The sequence below is a fragment of the Nerophis ophidion genome, linkage group LG05 (genome assembly GCF_033978795.1).
Source record: "Nerophis ophidion isolate RoL-2023_Sa linkage group LG05, RoL_Noph_v1.0, whole genome shotgun sequence".
In the NCBI taxonomy this organism is placed as follows: domain Eukaryota; kingdom Metazoa; phylum Chordata; class Actinopteri; order Syngnathiformes; family Syngnathidae; genus Nerophis; species Nerophis ophidion.
Window position 1 is genome coordinate 36187785 of NC_084615.1, and position 18651 is coordinate 36206435.

General features: G+C 39.0%; 1 protein-coding gene and 1 long non-coding RNA gene across 2 annotated transcripts in view; one reads left to right on the forward strand and one right to left on the reverse strand.

Moving 5' to 3' along the window:
* The window catches only part of nbas (NBAS subunit of NRZ tethering complex), a 383924-nt gene that overhangs the window by 85217 nt on the left and 280056 nt on the right, over positions 1–18651 (reverse strand). Inside the window, exons 44-45 of the mRNA XM_061900721.1 lie at positions 14945–15198; positions 4564–4910 (exon numbers count right to left, since the gene is read on the reverse strand). Of these exons, the coding sequence (XP_061756705.1) occupies positions 4564–4910; positions 14945–15198 (601 nt within the window). The remainder of the gene's footprint in view (positions 1–4563; positions 4911–14944; positions 15199–18651) is intronic.
* On the forward strand, positions 1356–7873 carry LOC133553006 (uncharacterized). The gene is made up of 3 exons (XR_009806814.1): positions 1356–1652; positions 2377–4638; positions 4724–7873. It is a non-coding gene; the product is annotated as an uncharacterized LOC133553006 (long non-coding RNA).

The window sequence follows — 18651 nt, forward strand, 5'->3', positions numbered from 1 at the left end:
CATTTTTCATTGACAATGTTACTTCTTATCTTTAACATTTTATTTGTTTCTGTACATATTCTATGCAAGGTACTCAATAGTTTATTTCTTTTTTTACCGGTCTTCATTTTTATTTTAACTGTTATATTATTCTTGATTTATTCAAATATTTTTGCCGTAATTATTACTTTGAGTCAATTTTTCAGCCATTATTTTATTGGTTAATTATCATTGTTAAATGTATTGAATATAGACATTCAGCCAACAATGAATAATAATGGTAATGATACATAACATTTCTATTGCACAAAGACCATATTTTTTTCAGGCTATGAATTTTAATATATTGTTATACTGTGTATTTTATTTATGTTTGTATGTATTTATTATGTATAATTTTGGTAGCTCTACTTTTGTTTTAATTTCAGATGTTTTTGTTGTAGTAATTGTTTTGATTACAAAAAATATTGATTATTAATAAACAACTATTAGAATTTTGATAACATTTTAGTATGGGGAACATATAAGTAACAAAGACTTAAATTGGAGTTATTTGGACACTAGGGTAACGTATAAGGGTTAGAGTTACCAATAAGCAATAATTCTGAGGTTATTGAGGGAAGACTCTTAGTTAATGGCTTACTGGTTGTATAAGAAGGCCATGCAGAATAAGGTATGAATAAGTACTTATTGACTAATTAAGAGCCAATATGTTACTAATTTGCATATTAATAAGCAATTAATTAATGGTGAATATGTTCCCCGTACTAAAGTGTTTCCAGTATTTTAATTTAACATTATTAAAATGATCCAATAAATAAAGAAAATTTACATAATTATATAAAATGTATTTCTGTATTTATTTTGTATTGTATAGTGTTAGTTATTGTGTTACCTTCTACCATACCTAGTCACGTCCGTTTTGTCCTTTAGTAAGACACTTCACCCTTGCTCCTAATGGGTCCTGGTTAGCGGCTTGCGTGGCAGCTACCGCCATCAGTGTGTGAATGGGTGAATGTGGAAATAGTATCAAAGCGCTTTGAGTTCCTTAAAAAGGTACTAAAGCGCTATACAAGTACAACCCATTTATTATTTATGAAATTACTACATCTTACTGTAAATTAGGGCTGCAACAACTAATCGATTAACTCGATTATGAAAATAGTTGGCGATTAATTTAGTCATCGTTTCGTTGGATGTATGCAATGCGCATGCGTTGAGGCTTTTTTTTTTTTTTTTTACCCTAAACTTTTATTTATGAACTGCAACATTTACAAACAGCTGAGAAACAATAATTAAAATAAGTACAAAAACAGTACAAAACAGCGCAAGGGCAGCGCTGAGGCTATGTCTCATGTGGTGGCAGTGAGCCAGCAGATGATGTGTCATGTACAGCTCACGTGACCACGCAGTCTCGTTTGTTTGGAAACATTCGAAAAATGGTGGAGGAAAACAGGAGCGATAGTTCAGCGGAGAAACATCTTGAGGTTAATGCTGCAATGGAGAAAAGTGTACGACCTAAGTCGTCCAATGTGTCGGAATACTTCACTTTAAAGACTTCAAAGAAGACAGTTTCCTGCAAAACGTGTAGCACGTACCTCGCGTGGCACGGAAAGACAACATTGCTTCGGCAGCATCTGAAGACGAGCCATGGATGAAGAGAAGAACTCACTGTACGTAACTTTAAGTCCAGAGTCCGGATAAATTGATCTGTTGTGTCCGAGATTTTTTTAAGGCAGCGCTGTAGCAACTGTTGTGTATTAACTTTCAGAGTGTTAGGAACGTGTTGAAGAGTCGAGGACTTCATTTTCTGTGTTGTTATGAGTGGCAACAGGCATTCATGAGTTAAGCACGGCAGCTCTTTTTTGTGAGTAACGTTAACGTTATCCCTTTCTTGCAAAGCGGGGTTGATAATGTGTCTCCGGCACATTTGACTCCGTTTTGAGAGCGAAAACGCACGGTTAACAATTTGTAAATAAACATAAGGGACAGAAATATCTCAGGGTCGTTTCATAATGGATCGATGTAGCCGTACCAGATAAAGCTATATACATACATTTAGATTTGAGTGACGCTTTAGTATAACTAAACGTTATGAAGGTGCTGGAATATTTCATGCTATTATTCAGAGGCAGCCTGAGATGAATCCTTTATTATTCACGACAGAAAGGTGTACATTATCTGACACAGTTCTGATCTGATGAGTTACATTTCTGTGTTGTTATTCGTGTAGCCTTCAACTCCAAAGTCCATTTATTTCATTTAGCTGTTTTTTTAATGTGGTGGCATATTTGTCTTTTACGTCAGAAATTATTAATAAAATCAACTGGGTATGTATTGAGTTACATGTAAATGATGCTACTATGTACGTTCATAATATGGTTTCTCTCATTTCAGAAAGAAACAAGCCAGCATTAGCGACTTGGTACAGAGGAAGATGTGAACACCACAGCAAGCGGCTGCATTGACTGATGCTATAAATAACTGACATGAGGCCACTATCAATGGTGGAGGATAAAGGTTTTAGACAAATGATTCACGTTCTCAACCCTGGTTACACTATTCCCTCGAGGACCCATTTGACCAAACTGATGGAGAGGAAGTACGAGCAGACATTCCAAGCAGTGCAGACTGACATAAAAGCCACACAGAGCAAATTGTTCTCACTACTGATGTGTGGACAAGTGTAGCAACGGAAGCCTACCTTGGCAATACATGCCATTACATTGGAGACGAATGGAACATGAAGTCAATCTGCCTTACGACCATGCCACTAGAGAAAAGACATTCAGCATCCACCATTGCAGAATCAATCAATCAATCAATGTTTACTTATATAGCCCTAAATCACTAGTGTCTCAAAGGGCTGCACAAACCACCACGACATCCTCGGTAAGCCCACATAAGGGCAAGGAAAACTCACACCCAGTGGGACATCGGTGACAATAATGACCCAGTGGGACGTCGGTGACAATAATGACTATGAGAACCTTAGAGAGGAGGAAAGCAATGGATGTCGAGCGGGTCTAACATGATACTGTGAAAGTGATACTGTGAATGGTTGGAATAGGTAGTAGACAGGTTTGAAATTCCTTTAAGCAAAATTATTGCTATTGTGCATGACAATGGTGCACTTTATAAAAAAAAACAACAACAACATTTTTGTAACACTTGCCTTGTTTCATTTGGCAATTCGAAAGGACATGGTGCCAGTATGCTGTTTTTTAAAATAAAGTATTGGAAAGGATAAAAATGTAGTTTGTCTCTTTTACCCGATTATTAATCGATTAATCGAAGTAATAATCGACATATTAATCGATTATTAAATGAATCGTTAGTTGCAGCCCTAGTGTAAATGCAAACTTGACATGAATATCTTACAAAAGGCCAATTTCTAAAAAGAACACAATACGAATACGAATCGAATCGTTTACGTTGTGCAATTCAGAATCGATTCTCATTTTTAAAAAACGATTTTTTATTTATTTATTTATTTATTTTTTTAAATGTATTTATTTATTTTTTAATCAATCCAACAAACCACTACACAGCAATACCATAACAATGCAATCCAATTCCATAACCAAACCTGACCCAGCAACACTCAGAACTGCAATAAACAGAGCAATTGAGAGGAGACACAAATACGACACAGAACAAACCAAAAGTAATGTAACAAAAATGAATATTATCAACAACAGTATCAATATTAATTATAATTTCAGCATAGCAGTGATTAAAAATCCCTCACTGACATTATCATTAGACATTTATAAAAATAATAAAAAAGAAAAATAGTGTCACAGTGGCTTACACTTGCATCGCATCTCATAAGCTTGACAACACACTGTGTCGAATGTTTTCATAAAGATAAAATAAGTCATATTTTTGGTTCGTTTAATAGTTAAAACACATTTACATTATTGCAATCAGTTGATAAAACATTGTCCTTTACAATTATAAAAGCTTTTTCTTTTTTTTTAAATCTACTACTCTGCTGACATGTCAGCAGACTGGGGTAGATCCTGCTGAAATCCTATGTATTGAATGAATACAGAATCGTTTTGAATCGGAAAAATACCGATTTTGAATCGAGAATCGAATCTAATCGAAAAAAATCGATATATTATCGAATCGTGACCCCAAGAATTGTTATTGAATCGAATCGTGGGACACCCAAAGATTCACAGCCCTAGTAAACATGATAAAGTATGTAAAATGAGTAATGGGACAGCTGCTCATGTAACACACAACTAATCAAACCATGAATGTTATGTTATGAAATAGCTAATATGGATTTGAATAATGTAATCTAATGAAGAGCTATTCTCCAGTTTGACCTAAGGGCTGCAAACTGGAGAAGACCACAGAGCAAACCCTTCACCCGATTGCTCGACGTCATTGCGGGCAACCTCCAACTACACAGAGTTGCTGTGGAGGATGTAGAACAGCTGGCACAAAACTGTCAGCTCTGGAAAAAATGCCTCATCTGGTCAGCTCAGATAACAGGGATGGGACACCCCTCTCCCCTTCACAGGAGCCCTAAAGAAAAAAGAATAAGAAGAATCTCATGACACCACTTACCTGCTTGACAGCCTGTGTGGAGAAAGTGATGTCGTCCAGAAGGTAGACAGCGTCAGCAGGCAGCAGTCTGTCCAGGTACTTGGCACAGGTGTCGTAAGCATGGAGGTAGTCCTGGTCGCTTTCGGGAGGTCTTTTTAACAACTGGGCGTCTCCTTTCCAGAACATCTTCTGCAGCCATGTGGCGTGCACGGCACTTGGGGAAAGCGTTGCCGACCCTCCACCGCCGCCGGGCCTTCGTAGACGATTGGCGAGTTTCGAGATTGACAGGACGTTCTGACTCGTCAGGACCATTTTAAGAGCGGCCAGTGGGTCCAGAGACTCGTCTGTCAGCTGGCGGTAGTTTAAGCCTGCATGTATGAGATTTATTCATTCATCATTATGCTGCATAACAAAAGGAAGCTGGCCATTACAAGAGATCTTTAATATTTGTGGAGACACGAAATAGGTTCCTAATGTTGGCTGTAGCTGAGGAAGTACATCCTGAAGGTGTTTTAATGAGTGTCTTTCACACCAAACCCAACTAAACGTGCTTTTACGGACCCTTATTTGTGCAGCAATCTAACACTCCGACTCCTGATAGCTGCACACAAAAACATGTCAAAACATGCACCCCTACTTGTAGCCTTTGTTATTATTTTTCTGACAAATGAAAAACAGGGCTGCTACCCAGCAAGATGTTTTTGCTGGTGTATGGGTAAGTCTTAGCAATCAATAGTCCTTAAGTCCTTGAGCATTTGTCTAATGGTTATAAAACCTAAGTATGCTTTGCATGTCTTCCAAATAGGGGTGTAACGGTACACAAAAATTTCGGTTCAGTACGTACCACGGTTTAGAGGTCACGGTTCGGTTCATTTTCGGTACAGTAAGAAAACAACAAAATATACATTTTTTGGTTATTTATTTAACAAATTTGTAAACAATGGCTCTATCCTTTTAACATTGGGAACATTATAATAATTCTACTCACGTTAATCCACATTAAACTGCCTAAAGTTGTTGCTTTGATTATATAAAATGACAAAACCTTTCTTCTACATATAAAAAGTGCAATATTAAACAGTTTCAAGTAAACTCATCATGCTTAATTTATTACAGCATTTGGGAAGTCTGTAGTTGACTTTTATTATATATACACACACATGCACACCACACACACACACAGCAAAATGAGCTAACGTAACGCTAAAATCTAATTAGCCTTCACCTCAACTATGAGCGAGCTGAGCTGCAGTTTAAGTTTCTAGAAGGTCAACGGTCTCATAGTGATGTTTGTAATAGTTGTGACTGGGAAGTGTTTTTTATAATTTGGGGAGTGTACGATGTCCGCTGTTCACCAGCTAAACACATATCTGCTCATCTCGACGCCGAAACACTGACTCCATGCTTTCTGAATACGCACTGCTGATTGGCTGTTACATCGCTCTGAATACACACTGCTGATTAGCTTTGTATACAACCAATCAGATGGTTGTGTGGGCGGGACAATGCTGGGTGCTCACTGCTCAGACAGAGGCAGAAAGCAGGGCAGCTTGCTAAGACTTTAGTTTACAAACTCGTTCGATACACCCACGTACCGAACCGAAACCCCCGTACGGAAACGGTTCAATACAAATACACGTACCGTTACACTCCTACTTCCAAAGCATTTTGACCACTACCCCATAGGGCAGTGGTCCTCAAATGGGGGTACGCGTACTCCTGGGGGTACTTGAACATATGCCAAGGGGTACGTGACATTTTTTTTAAATATTCCAAAAATAGCGACATTTCAAAAATTCTTTATAAATATGTGTATTGAATAATACTTCAACAAAATATGAATGTAAGTTCATAAACAGTGGAAAAAAATACTACAATGCAATATTCAGTGTTGACAGCTAGATTTTTTGTGGACATGTTCCATAAATATTGATGTTAAAGATTTCTTTCTTGTGAGGAAATGTTTAGAATTAAGTTCATGAATCCAGATGGATCTCTATTACAATCCCCAAAGAGGGCACTGTAAGTTGATGATTACTTCTATGTGTAGAAATCTTTATTTAAAATTGAATCACTTGTTTATTTTTCAACAAGTTTTTAGTTATTTTATATCTTTTTTCCCAAATAATTCAAGAAAGACCACTACAAATGAGCAATATTTTGCACTGTTATAAAATTTAATAAATCAGAAACTGATGACATAGTGCTGTATTTTACTTCTTTATCTCTTTTTTTCAATCAAAAAAGATTTGCTCTGATTAGGGGGTACTTGAATTAAAAAAATATTAAGAGTGGGTAGATAACTGAAAAAAGGTTGAAAACCACTGCTATAGGGGACTCAATAAATGTTATTTTTATACAATATTGGTCATCTATTTTGACGTCTCTTTAAGTAGTGGAACCTTAATTTACAAACCCATTATTTTACAAACTTTTCAATTCACAACCCCCAGGCTGAATGATATTGTGCTTCATTGGTGTGAACTTCTCTCAGTGTACGAACGTTTCATGCACCCATTGTGTGCCTCGCAGCGCATCCATTTTGTGCCCGGCAGGACAGCCATTGTGGGTAGGCTGCTTGATCTCGGCTGCTCATACAGTCAGCACAAAAGTGATGTCGTTAGCTTCTGTGCTCAATGCTACATTTGCTTTTAGGTGTTTTAAGCCTATTTTTTAGTTTTGATAGCTCAATGAGTCCACTTAAAGCGCTATATGGTTTAAAACATTCCTGAAGTATCGACAGCGTTGTCGACACTGCCTCATACCCCTCCTTTCCATTGCACGCCAAGAAGATTAACTGACAAGGTAAAATGTTTTTTATAAGTGGATTGGAAGTTTTATTCCTATTCATTGGCTGTCGAGGTTAAGGAGTTTTGTGATTTTAAACTGTGAGGGGATCACAGGGCTAGTGACAATGTGTGTGAGTGTCGGCAGGGTAGCTGCACATGAGGACAGTTAGGCTTGTGGTTGTTTTGGCTTTATCAATAAATTATAAGTAGATCCATCACCCCCTTATAAACCTTGGCGATTCGGCCTAAAAATAACCGATTTTTTCACAAAAAATTTGATTTTTTTCTTCTATTTAAAGAAGTCATTGATTACAAATGACAGAGATCATTTAAAACAAGTTTTGCTTTTACTTAATCAAAAACTAGTAGTTTGAAATGACACTGCATACACCGCATCTTACTCTTACAAAATTATATTTTAGACCACAAATAATTTGAGCTTTTTATGCAATAATTTTCAAATAACTAAATTAAGAGCTTCCTTTGGTCAGCAATACTTCTGTCTTGAATACATTACTTCTGTTAACAAAAATGAAATATTGTACATTGCATGCAAATAAATAATCATCTCCAACATTGAGATTAATAAAGTGAAAACTTTAAACTTCTGTCTTGAACAAAATGCTTCTGTAAATGAAATGTAGTATTACACATTGTATGCAAATAAATAACCAAGAAATACATTGAGAAGACTATAGTTTAGGTAAGTCAAGCTTTCATTCACACATCTTACTGGTTTGCAAAATGACTGATTTAGTCATCGTTCTCCACTGTGCTACTTTTTAATAATTTTTTGGTATCATCAGTGCTTGGAAAATTATTATTACATTTTAGTTATAGTTACTTGTTACTTTGCAAACAAGTAATTTAATTACAAAGGGGATTACCCTTTCAAAAATTTTATTGAATACGAGGAAAAGTAATTAATGCGTGACTTAAAAATAGCAATCAAATACCCTGCTATGTAGTTGAGAGACATTTCATAATGGAGCAGTGTGTGCGTGTGAGTGTGTGTCTTTAAAAGGCAGTGCCTTGCCAGCTGACTTGGGACGTCAGCGCCCAGCCAACTCAGTTGTGTTTGTTAGCTCAGCGGTGGCAGTTTGTCGGCAGTTACAGCAGCTCTGTTGAGAGTTGTCAACGGATTGTGTTTACTCTGGCTAATAAAGAGATTGAATGTGCTTCTATGGCTGTCATATCTTCTGGTCCACAAAGAGGGTATTGTTTGGAACGCAAGCTGGAGCTCCTCACTTCAATCATTGATTTGTTCCCTCGTAGAGAGTGCATGTCTACTGTGTGTGATGTTGCCTCTTTCTATTTGATATTAAGTTTGTTTTAGTGTTAAGTTCTGATTGTTTCTTTAATTAGTAAAATGACATTTCCTGCACTGAACGCACTGTTCTTCTGAAGCTGTCATGTTTAAATAAAACAGCATTAAAAATAGCATTTCACAATACATCAGATCACTGATCATAATACAAAACCAGTGAAGTTGGCACGTTGTGTAAATTGTAAATAAAAACAGAATACATTGATTTGCAAATCCTTTTCAACCTATATTCAATTGAATACACTGCAAAGAAAATATATCTAATGTTCGAACTAAGAAACGTTGTTATTTTTTTCAAATATTAGCTCATTTGGAATTTGATGCCTGCAACATGTTTAAAAAAAGCTGGCACAAGTGGCAAAAAACACTGAGAAAGTTGTGGAATGCTCATCAAACACTTATTTGGAACATCCCACAGGTGATCAGCCTCATTGGGAACAGATGGGTGCCAGGATTGGGTATAAAAACAGCTTCCATGAAATGCTCAGTCATTCAAAAAACAAAAATGAGCGAGGGTTACCACTTTGTGAACAAATGCGTGAGCAAATTGTCCAACAGTTTCAGAACATTTCTCAAATAACTATTACAAGCAATGTAGGGATTCCAATATCTGCGGTCTGTAATATCATTAAAAGATTCAGAAGATCTGGAGAAATCACTGCACGTAAGCGCCAAGGCTGTGTCCTTTGATAACTCAGGCGGTAATGGATCAAAAACCGTCACCAGTGTGTAAAGGACATCACCAAATGGGCTCAGGAACACTTCAGAACACCACTTTTAGTAACTACAGTTTGTCGCTCGCTACAAGCCATTTATCAACAACACCCAGAAACACCACCGGCTTTGCTGGGCCCGAGCTCATCTAAGATCGACTGATGCAACGTGGAAAAGTGTTCTGTGATCTGACCAGTCCACATTTCAAATAGTTTTTTGGAAACTGTGGATGTGGTGTCCTCCGGACCAGAGAGGAAAAGAACCATCTGGATTGTTATAGGCACAAAGTTCAAAAGCCAGCATCTGTGATGGTGTGGGGGTGTATGAGTGACCAAGGCATGGGTAACTTACACATCTGTAAAGGCACCATTAATGCTGAAAGTTACATACAGGTTTTGGAGTAACATATGTTGCCATCCAAGAGAATACCAAGCCACATTCTGCACGTGTTACAACAGCGTGGCTTCAGAGTAAAAGAGTGCAGGTACTAGACTGGCCTGCCTGTCTCCCATTGAAAATTTGTGGTTCATTATGAAGCGTAAAATACGACAACGGAGACCCCCGACTGTTGAACAACTTAAGCTGTACATCAAGCAAGAATGGGAAATAATTCCACCTGAAAAGCTTAAAAAATTGTTCTCTCAGTTCCCAAACGTTTACTGAGTGTTGTTAAAAGGAAAGGCCATGCAACACAGTGGTGTCCCTGGGCCAACTTTTTTGCAAATTATTGCTGCCATTAAATTCTTGATTATTTGCAACAAAAAAAAGTAACTTTTCTCAGTTAGAACATTGAATATCTTGTCTTTGCAGTCTATTCAATTGAATATAAGTTGAAAAGGATCTGCAAATTATTGTATTCTGTTTTTATTTACGATTTACACAATATGCCAACTTCACTCATTTTGGGTTTTGTACAGACCTGGTGTAAATAATTCCACCATGGTCTTGTTCGCCTCATAAATTAGGCGAACAGGAACCTGGGGGCAAGAGAAGAAAAAAAATTGACTTTTTAAATCGTCTGCAACAAAATTGATGGATCGTCCAGGCCTATCCCCTTGTTATGTTTGTTGGATATACAGTACTGTATAATGCTTTGTACTGTGTTCGAAGTGTATACACTTACTGAATTATAGACTTTTGTCGAGGCTGGAACCAATTAGTCATGTTTACATGTTTTCTTATGGGGAAATGTGCTTCAATATACAAACCTTTCTATTCACAAACCCTGTTACATGAGCAATTAAGTTCGTAAATCAAGGTTCCACTGTGCAGTAAATGACTACTAATGCATGTATACAACATATGCAATGAAAATACACCAAATCAACAAAACAAAGGATTGTTTCGTGTCACACATGTAAAATGTGTGTGTAAGTGTGTGTGTGTCTGGGTGTGTTGTGGTGTGTAGAATGTAAACTCTCAGACAGACACATTAGTGTGGTAACACCACAGTCTGTCTGAGATTAATTATTTAACAGTGGCATGCCTGCCTGCCTGGGGGGAGGGCTCAGTCAATGTTCAAACACGCACACACACTCACACATGTGCTCACAGATCCACTCACTTCAAACCTTGACAAAATACACACACACATCCACTCACAGCTAAACATGACAAAACACACGCATACACACGCCAAATTAGGTCACAAGTTCATGTGTATTCTGTCATATTTGTAAAAATATCCATATTTCTGTCATGATTGATTAAATTAAAAAATCTTATAATTTGTGACATATATTAATTATCATTACTGTTATCTCCGGTATATTATTTCTGTTGTATACATATGTCGATAGTATTGCAATGCATGATGTATTTTAGTATGTTGTTTAGGCATCACATTTTTAGGACAAATGGAGCAGTTGTTACTTCTCTCTGAGCTGCCACCTTATCGTAGCAGAGGAGTTCGCGTGGCTTCTATGACCCCTGGTCGGGTCTCCCAAGACAAACTGTTCTTAGGTGAGGGACCAGATAAAGAGCAGCTTGATGACCTCTTTGGAAAGTCAAATTACAGAACCCAAATATTTGCCTCAGCCGGACGCGGGTCACCAGGCAAGCTCCTGGTGGCCAAGCCTTGCCCAGCTGGAAAATGTAACGTAGGTCCCCCCTCCAATCGACTCACCAATAATAGCAGAGGGCATGGAGTTCGGGTGCAGTGTGAGTTGGGTTGCAGCCGATTGCAGGGCCATTTGCGGTCCGATTCTTGGTGACAGAAGCTACCTCTTGGGACGTGGAACATCACATCACTGGGGGAGAAGGAGCCTGAGCTGGTGCCCAAAGTTGAAAAGTTCCGGCTAGATCTAGTCGGACTCACTTTGATGCACAGCAAGGGCTCTGGAACCAGTCCCCCCGAGAGGGCTGGACTCTCTTCCACTCTGGCGTTGCAAGCAGTGAGAGATGACCAGCTGGGGTGAAAATAAATTTTGCCCCTCAGCTCATAGCCTTTACGTTGGAGTTTACTCCGGTAGACGAGAGGGTAGCATACCTCCGAGGTACTTAAAAAACTCTTTGGTGGCAGGGCCCCCTGGGGTGGATGAGATCTGCGCGGAGTTCCTTAAGGCTCTGGATGCTGTTGGACTCCGCAGCATTGCGTTGACATTGGGGGCTGTGCCTCTGGATTGGCAGACCCAGGTGGTGGTTCCTCTTTTTAAGAAGGGGAACCACTGGAGCGGTTTGCAGCCGATTGTGAAGCGACTGCAATAAGAATCAGTACCTCCAAATCCAAGTCCATGGTTCTCTCCCAGAAATGGGTATAGTGCCGTCTGCGGGTTTGGGAAGAGATCTTGCCCTAAGTGGAGGAGTTCAATACCTCAGAATCTTGTTCACGAGTGAGGGAAGAGTGGATCGTGAGATCGACAGGCGGATCGGTGTGGGCTCTACAGTGATGTGGACCCTGCATTGGTCCGTCGTGGTGAAGAAGGAGGTGAGACGGAGGGCAAAGCTCTCAATTTCCGTTCCCATCCTCACCTATGGTCATGATCTTTGGAATATGACCGAAAGGACAAGATCACGAGTATAAGCGGCTGAAATGAGGTTCCTCCGTCGAGTAGTGGGGCTTAGATATAGGGTGAGAAGCTTTGTCATTCGGGAGAAGCTCAAAGTAAAGACGCTGCTCCTCCACATCGAGAGGAGCCAGATGAGGTTGTTCGGGCATCTGGTCAGCCTTCCCCAAAGACGCCTCCCCGGGGAGGTGATTAGGGCACGTCCGACTGGTAGGAGGCCACGAGGAAGACCCTGGACACGTTGGGGAGACGGTCCCTCGGCTGGCATGAGAGCGCCTGGAGATCCCCTGGGAGGAGCTGGACGAAGTGGCTGGGAAGACGGAAGTCTGAGCTTCCCTGCTTAGGCTGCTGCACCCGCGACCCGACCTCGGATAAGCGTAAGAAGATGGATGGGCGGAAGGGACAGTTCTGATTGATTTCTTTGCATTCTGCGTAGCAACAAATGACATAAATGTAGTTGTATTGTATCATGTCGGTCAAATATAACACTGCCCCTGAGCATTCAATGAAATAACATACATTTGAAAAACTAAGAAAAACGTCAAATTGTTTGAATTGTTTTGGAAAAATGTAACATGTCTCTATTTTAAAAAAAACTACCAAGTCTCCTGTTGGAGCCAGTGGCTGTAGGCAACCACCTGATGCAGTTTTTATTATTATATAAATAATTATCATTAGTGGTCAGCATACAGCAGTTTTATCTACATTTGTATTCACTTTAAAGTTGTTTTATTGTGATTTATTTTTCTAAACATACCACTTCCTTTTGGTTTACATAACATGAAATGGTGGTTCTTTGGTCAAAATGTTGCATAGATTATGTTTTACAGACACTCTTAGAGACACTTTCTGACCGTCTCTTCAGGAAGCGCTATTTTGTGGGCGGTCATATTTATGTACCTCTACTTCAACTGCCTCATTTCCCTGGCAGTGGAGTTGCAGTGTTTAGCGCATCGGTATGGAGTCTACTGACAGATAGAAAAAAAAAAGTACCAATGATTGTCACACACATACTAGAGGTGAGGGGAGCAGTGGGCAGCAGCGGTGCCGCGCCCAGGAATCATTTATGGTGATTTAACCCCCAATTCCTACCCTTAATGCTGAGTGCCAAACAGGGAGTTAATGGGTCCCATTTTTATAGTCTTTGGTATGACTCGGCAGGGATTTGAACTCACGACCTACCGATCTCAGGGCGGACACTCTAACCACTTGGCCACTGAGTAGGATATAAGTCAGAACTATACACTACTTTTGTATTAGAAATGGCAACAGCGAAGGTTGCATGTGCATGTACATGCCAGTCTGCCCCAAAACAACGATAGAGGGGACAAAAAGAGATTATTCACTACAACATCGAACTACAATGGTAAAACTTTAACATACTGTATATGGAGATATCCACTGACGTCCCTAATTGGAATAACGTCACAAATGGAGCAAATTTCAAATGGCTCGTTTGGAGGAAATATGAAGACAAGCAAGATTGTTATACAAATATCAGCATTGTTTGATTTCTAATTTTCGGGACATATGCAAATCCCAAATACACAAAAACAGGGAGCAATAGGTAAGAAAAGCGGGTTTTGCATAGTAGGTCCCCATTGGTATAAAACACCATCCATTTTCCATCCATCCATTTTCTACCGCTTATTCCCTTTCGGGGTCGCGGGGGGCGCTGGTGCCTATCTCAGCTACAATCGGGCGGAAGGCGGGGTACACCCTGGACAAGTCGCCACCTCATCGCAGGGCCAACACAGATAGACAGACAACATTCACACTCACACACTAGGGACCATTTAGTGTTGCCAATCAACCTATCCCCAGGTGCATGTCTTTGGAGGTGGGAGGAAGCCGGAGTACCCGGAGGGAACCCACGCATTCACGGGGAGGACATGCCACCAACTTGAAAAAAACATCAGCTATTTTATGCTGGCAATGCAATTTGAACTAAGTATTTACTATTAATTTACTATTAATACAACATGGGCTTTGTTGCTGCTGTGTTGTGGTATATACCTGTTAATAAATGACCATTTGGTCAAAGGGGGCCATGTTTATCTTTCCACTTTCTCATGCACTCTAAACTATTAATGAAGTAAACAAAAAATGTATACATTCCTCTCACCAATTAACGCCTCATCCTGTTTTTGTTTTTATAACTAAGGTGGATCAAAGTGCTATGTGACATGTTTTTGGCACAGCTGCACTCTAAAAGGTAAGTAAGTCCAGCTGGTAGTGTTAAACAGAGGTCGGTGACAGCGGTGTGAAAGATTGCGGCGTTATCACTGAGCAGATGTAGCAAGCCAGGCGTGAAAACACAACTGACATCACTCGCTGACCTTTAGAACTTCTGCTCGAAGGAGTCGCCGGACTTCCTCCACACCTGCAAATTTTGAGTGCTAAGAGTGGTGGGAAAGTTCTTGTGATGTCCTTGGAAAAGAACGCTCACACTGATGTATAAGCTAAAGCCAAAAACTCTCATGAAGCAACTCAACGTTTTCTACTGAGTAGAGAGCAGTTCTAGTTAGCGTTTTAGCAGCATCATCCAGCTATTAGATACAACTTACCATTAGCCACGGCTCGAAGCTTCTTGAGCAGCTTGACATGGCTTTCCGGTTTGATGGCGGCGCCGGCCATGTAAGCCTCACAGCCGGCGGCGTCAAGCAAGGTGTAGTAGTAGAGCAGGCGGCTCAGGTCGCTTCCCTCCACGCTGGGAAGAACGTATTTGTTCATGTGGCTGTAAAAGGCCTGAGGGTTGCTCTTTAGAGTCTGAAACAGGCCCAGTGACTCACTGCGAGATTCAAGGTCCTTGGTGGACAGACTGCAATAAAGAAAAGAAATTCAAGGAAAATAATATTAGAATATATATAGCCAATTTTTTTTTCCTTAAGTTTGAACGTGCGTACACTATAGCTCAGGGGTGTCCATTATATCGACCGCGAACTACCTGTCGATCGCCAGGTAGGCATTCAAAAAATAGCTCTAAAATTTGGCGATCATCAATTTTCACTATGACGTCACTTGATTGACATTAGAGGCACCTGAGGAGTTTGTGAGATGACGCTGGCTGCTGCGAGCTCAGTAAAAATATACGACAGACAGGAAGGCGATAAACACTTTTTATTTTAAAAGACTCTTGCATTGTACCTGCCGTCAAAAGCCTAAGATCGACCGCACAGTTTGTGTCTTCACAATAAAAGTGCTGCTCCATCCTGCCTGTGCAAACAAAATATAGTCTCAGAAAGCTAGCGCACACAAGCTAGCAAGCTACAGAGTTTGCCGTCAAAATATTTCTTGTGAAGTGTATGAAAACAAATATGGAAGTTGGACAAATAAGATGCCAAAAACCAACCACTTGAATTAATGTGGTATTGGACAGAAAGGAGGACATTTTTTCACATCCACAATGTAAATTCAAAAATGTGGAAGTTATCAGCACTACTGTGAATCCTGTCTGATTCCAATCAATGCAAGTCATCATCATCAGGTAATACACCAACTTTTATTCTTGTCTTCAATAAAGAAATAAATCTATATGCTATGGTTATTTTTAGAGTTTATTTCGAACATGCATACATTTACAACTTGTGTTAAACATGCTTATATATATATATATATATATGTATATATATATATATATATATATATATATATACATATATATATATATATATATATATATACATATATATATACATTTATATACATATATATATACATACATATACATATATATACATACATATACATATATATATACATACATATACATATATATATATACATATACATATACATATATACATATACATATACATATACATATATATATACATATACATATACATATATATATACATATACATATACATATATATATACATATACATATATATATATATATATATATATATATATATATATATATATATATATATATATATACAGTACAGGCCACAAGCTTGGAGACTCCTTCTCATTCAATGGGTTTTCTTTATTTTCATGACTATTTACATTGTAGATTGTCACTGAAGGCATCAAAACAATGAATGAGCACATGTGGAGTTATGTACTTTTTACCCTTTACTTTGATTACTGTTTTTCACACTCTAGGCATTCTCTCGATGAGCTTCAAGAGGTAGTCACCTGAAAGGGTTTTCACTTCACAGGTGTTTTTCTGCCTTCAGTGACAATCTACAATGTAAATAGTCATGAAAATAAAGAAAAAGCACTGAAATGAGAAGGTGTGTCCAAACTTTTGGCCTGTACTATATACGGCGTGGCGCAGTGGGGAGAGTGGCCGTGCGCAACCCGAGCGTCCCTGGTTCAATTCCCACCTAGTACCAACCTCGTCACGTCCGTTGTGTCCTGAGCAAGACACTTCACCCTTGCTCCTGATGGGTGCTGGTTAGCGCCTTGCATGGCAGCTCCCTCCATCAGTGTGTGAATGTGTGTGTGAATGGGTAAATGTGGAAGTAGTGTCAAAGCGCTTTGAGTACCTTGAAGGTAGAAAAGCGCTATACAAGTACAACCCATTTATTTATTTATTTATTTATATATATATATATATATATATATATATATATATATATATATATATATATATATATATATATATATATATATATATATAAGTGCTGGGCGATATTGCCTTTTTTTAATATCGCAATATTTTTAGGCCATATTGCAATATACGATATATATTACGATATTTTGTCGGGGCCTTGAATGAACACTTGATGCATATAATCACAGCAGTATGATGATTCTATGTGTCTACATTAAAACATTCTTCTTCATACTGCATTAATATATGCTACTTTTAAATGTTCATGCAGAGAGGGAAATCACAACTAAGTCAATTGACCAAAAGTGTATTTATTAAAGTTATTAAGCAATGGCACAAACATTCATGTCATTTCCAAAACATAAATTGCAAGATTGTCAGACACATTTTAAGCGTCAAATAAAAATGAGCTGCATAATAGGAAATCAAATAGTATTCGTCCTTCACTATGTGGTAGGTTACTAAGGTTATGAAATTATCTTCATTCTCTAGCGAGTAACTTTACAAATGATGCTACATATTAGCAGTAATGCTACTTTTTATAGCAACGCTTTTTCCCCCCACACTTGACAAATTACGGTTGTCTGTTCGACATATTCCCACTTGAAGCCGAACCACCGCCAGATGAGGGAAACCCTGCTGTTTTTATTGGGAATTAAGTCTTCCTTCTTTTTTTACCAGTTCCGCTCCATCTTTCTCTCGTACGGCTACGTTAGCAGCTAATGTTAGCCACGCCGCAACCTATCTGCTGGGCGAGGGTGTGTATGTGACGTATGATGTGACATTTTGTGACGTATGTAAGAATGTGCGCCTGCTTGTCTGTGAGAAGGAGACACAGGAAAGAGCGAGGAGAGCCTGAACTGTACGCCCGCAGCTAAAAGTCCTGCGTGAGAACGTATACTCGAAAATGACGATATAGTCATTTTCTGTATCGCACAGAGACAAACCTGCGATATATCGTATATATCGATATATCGCCCAGCCCTAATATATATATACATACCAGTGTTTTTCAACCACTGTGCCGCGGCACAATCGTGTGCCGTGAGATACAGTCTGGTGTGCCGTGGGAGATTATCTAAATGTACCTATTTGGGTAAAAAATATTTTTTTGCAAACCAGTACTTATAGTCTGCAAATGATGTGTTGTTGTTGGGTGTCGGTGCTGTCTAAAGCTCGGCAGAGTAACCATGTAATACTCTTCCATATCAGTAGGTGGCAGCCGGTAGCTAATTCCTTTGTAGATGTCGGAAACAGCGGGAGGCATTGTGCAGGTGAAAAGGTGTCTAATGCTTAAACTAAAAATAAACAAAAGGTGAGTGCCCCTAAAAAAAAAGGCATTGAAGCTTAGGGAAGGCTACGCAGAACAAAAGTAAAACTGAACTGGCTATAAAGTCAACAAAAGCAGAATGCTGGACAACAGCAAACACTTACTGTGGAGCAAAGACGGCGTCCACAATGGACATCCGAACATGACATGACAATAAACAATGTCCCCACAAAGAAGGATAAAAACAACCTGAAATATTCTTGATTGCTAAAACAAAGTAGATGCGGGAAATATCACTCAAAGGAAGACATGAAAATAACAAAAAAAGAGAAAAAGCCACCAAAATAGGAGCGCAAGACAAAAATTAAAACACCACACACAGGAAAACAGCAAAAAACTCAAAATAAGTCAGGGTGTGATGGGACAGGTGGTGACAT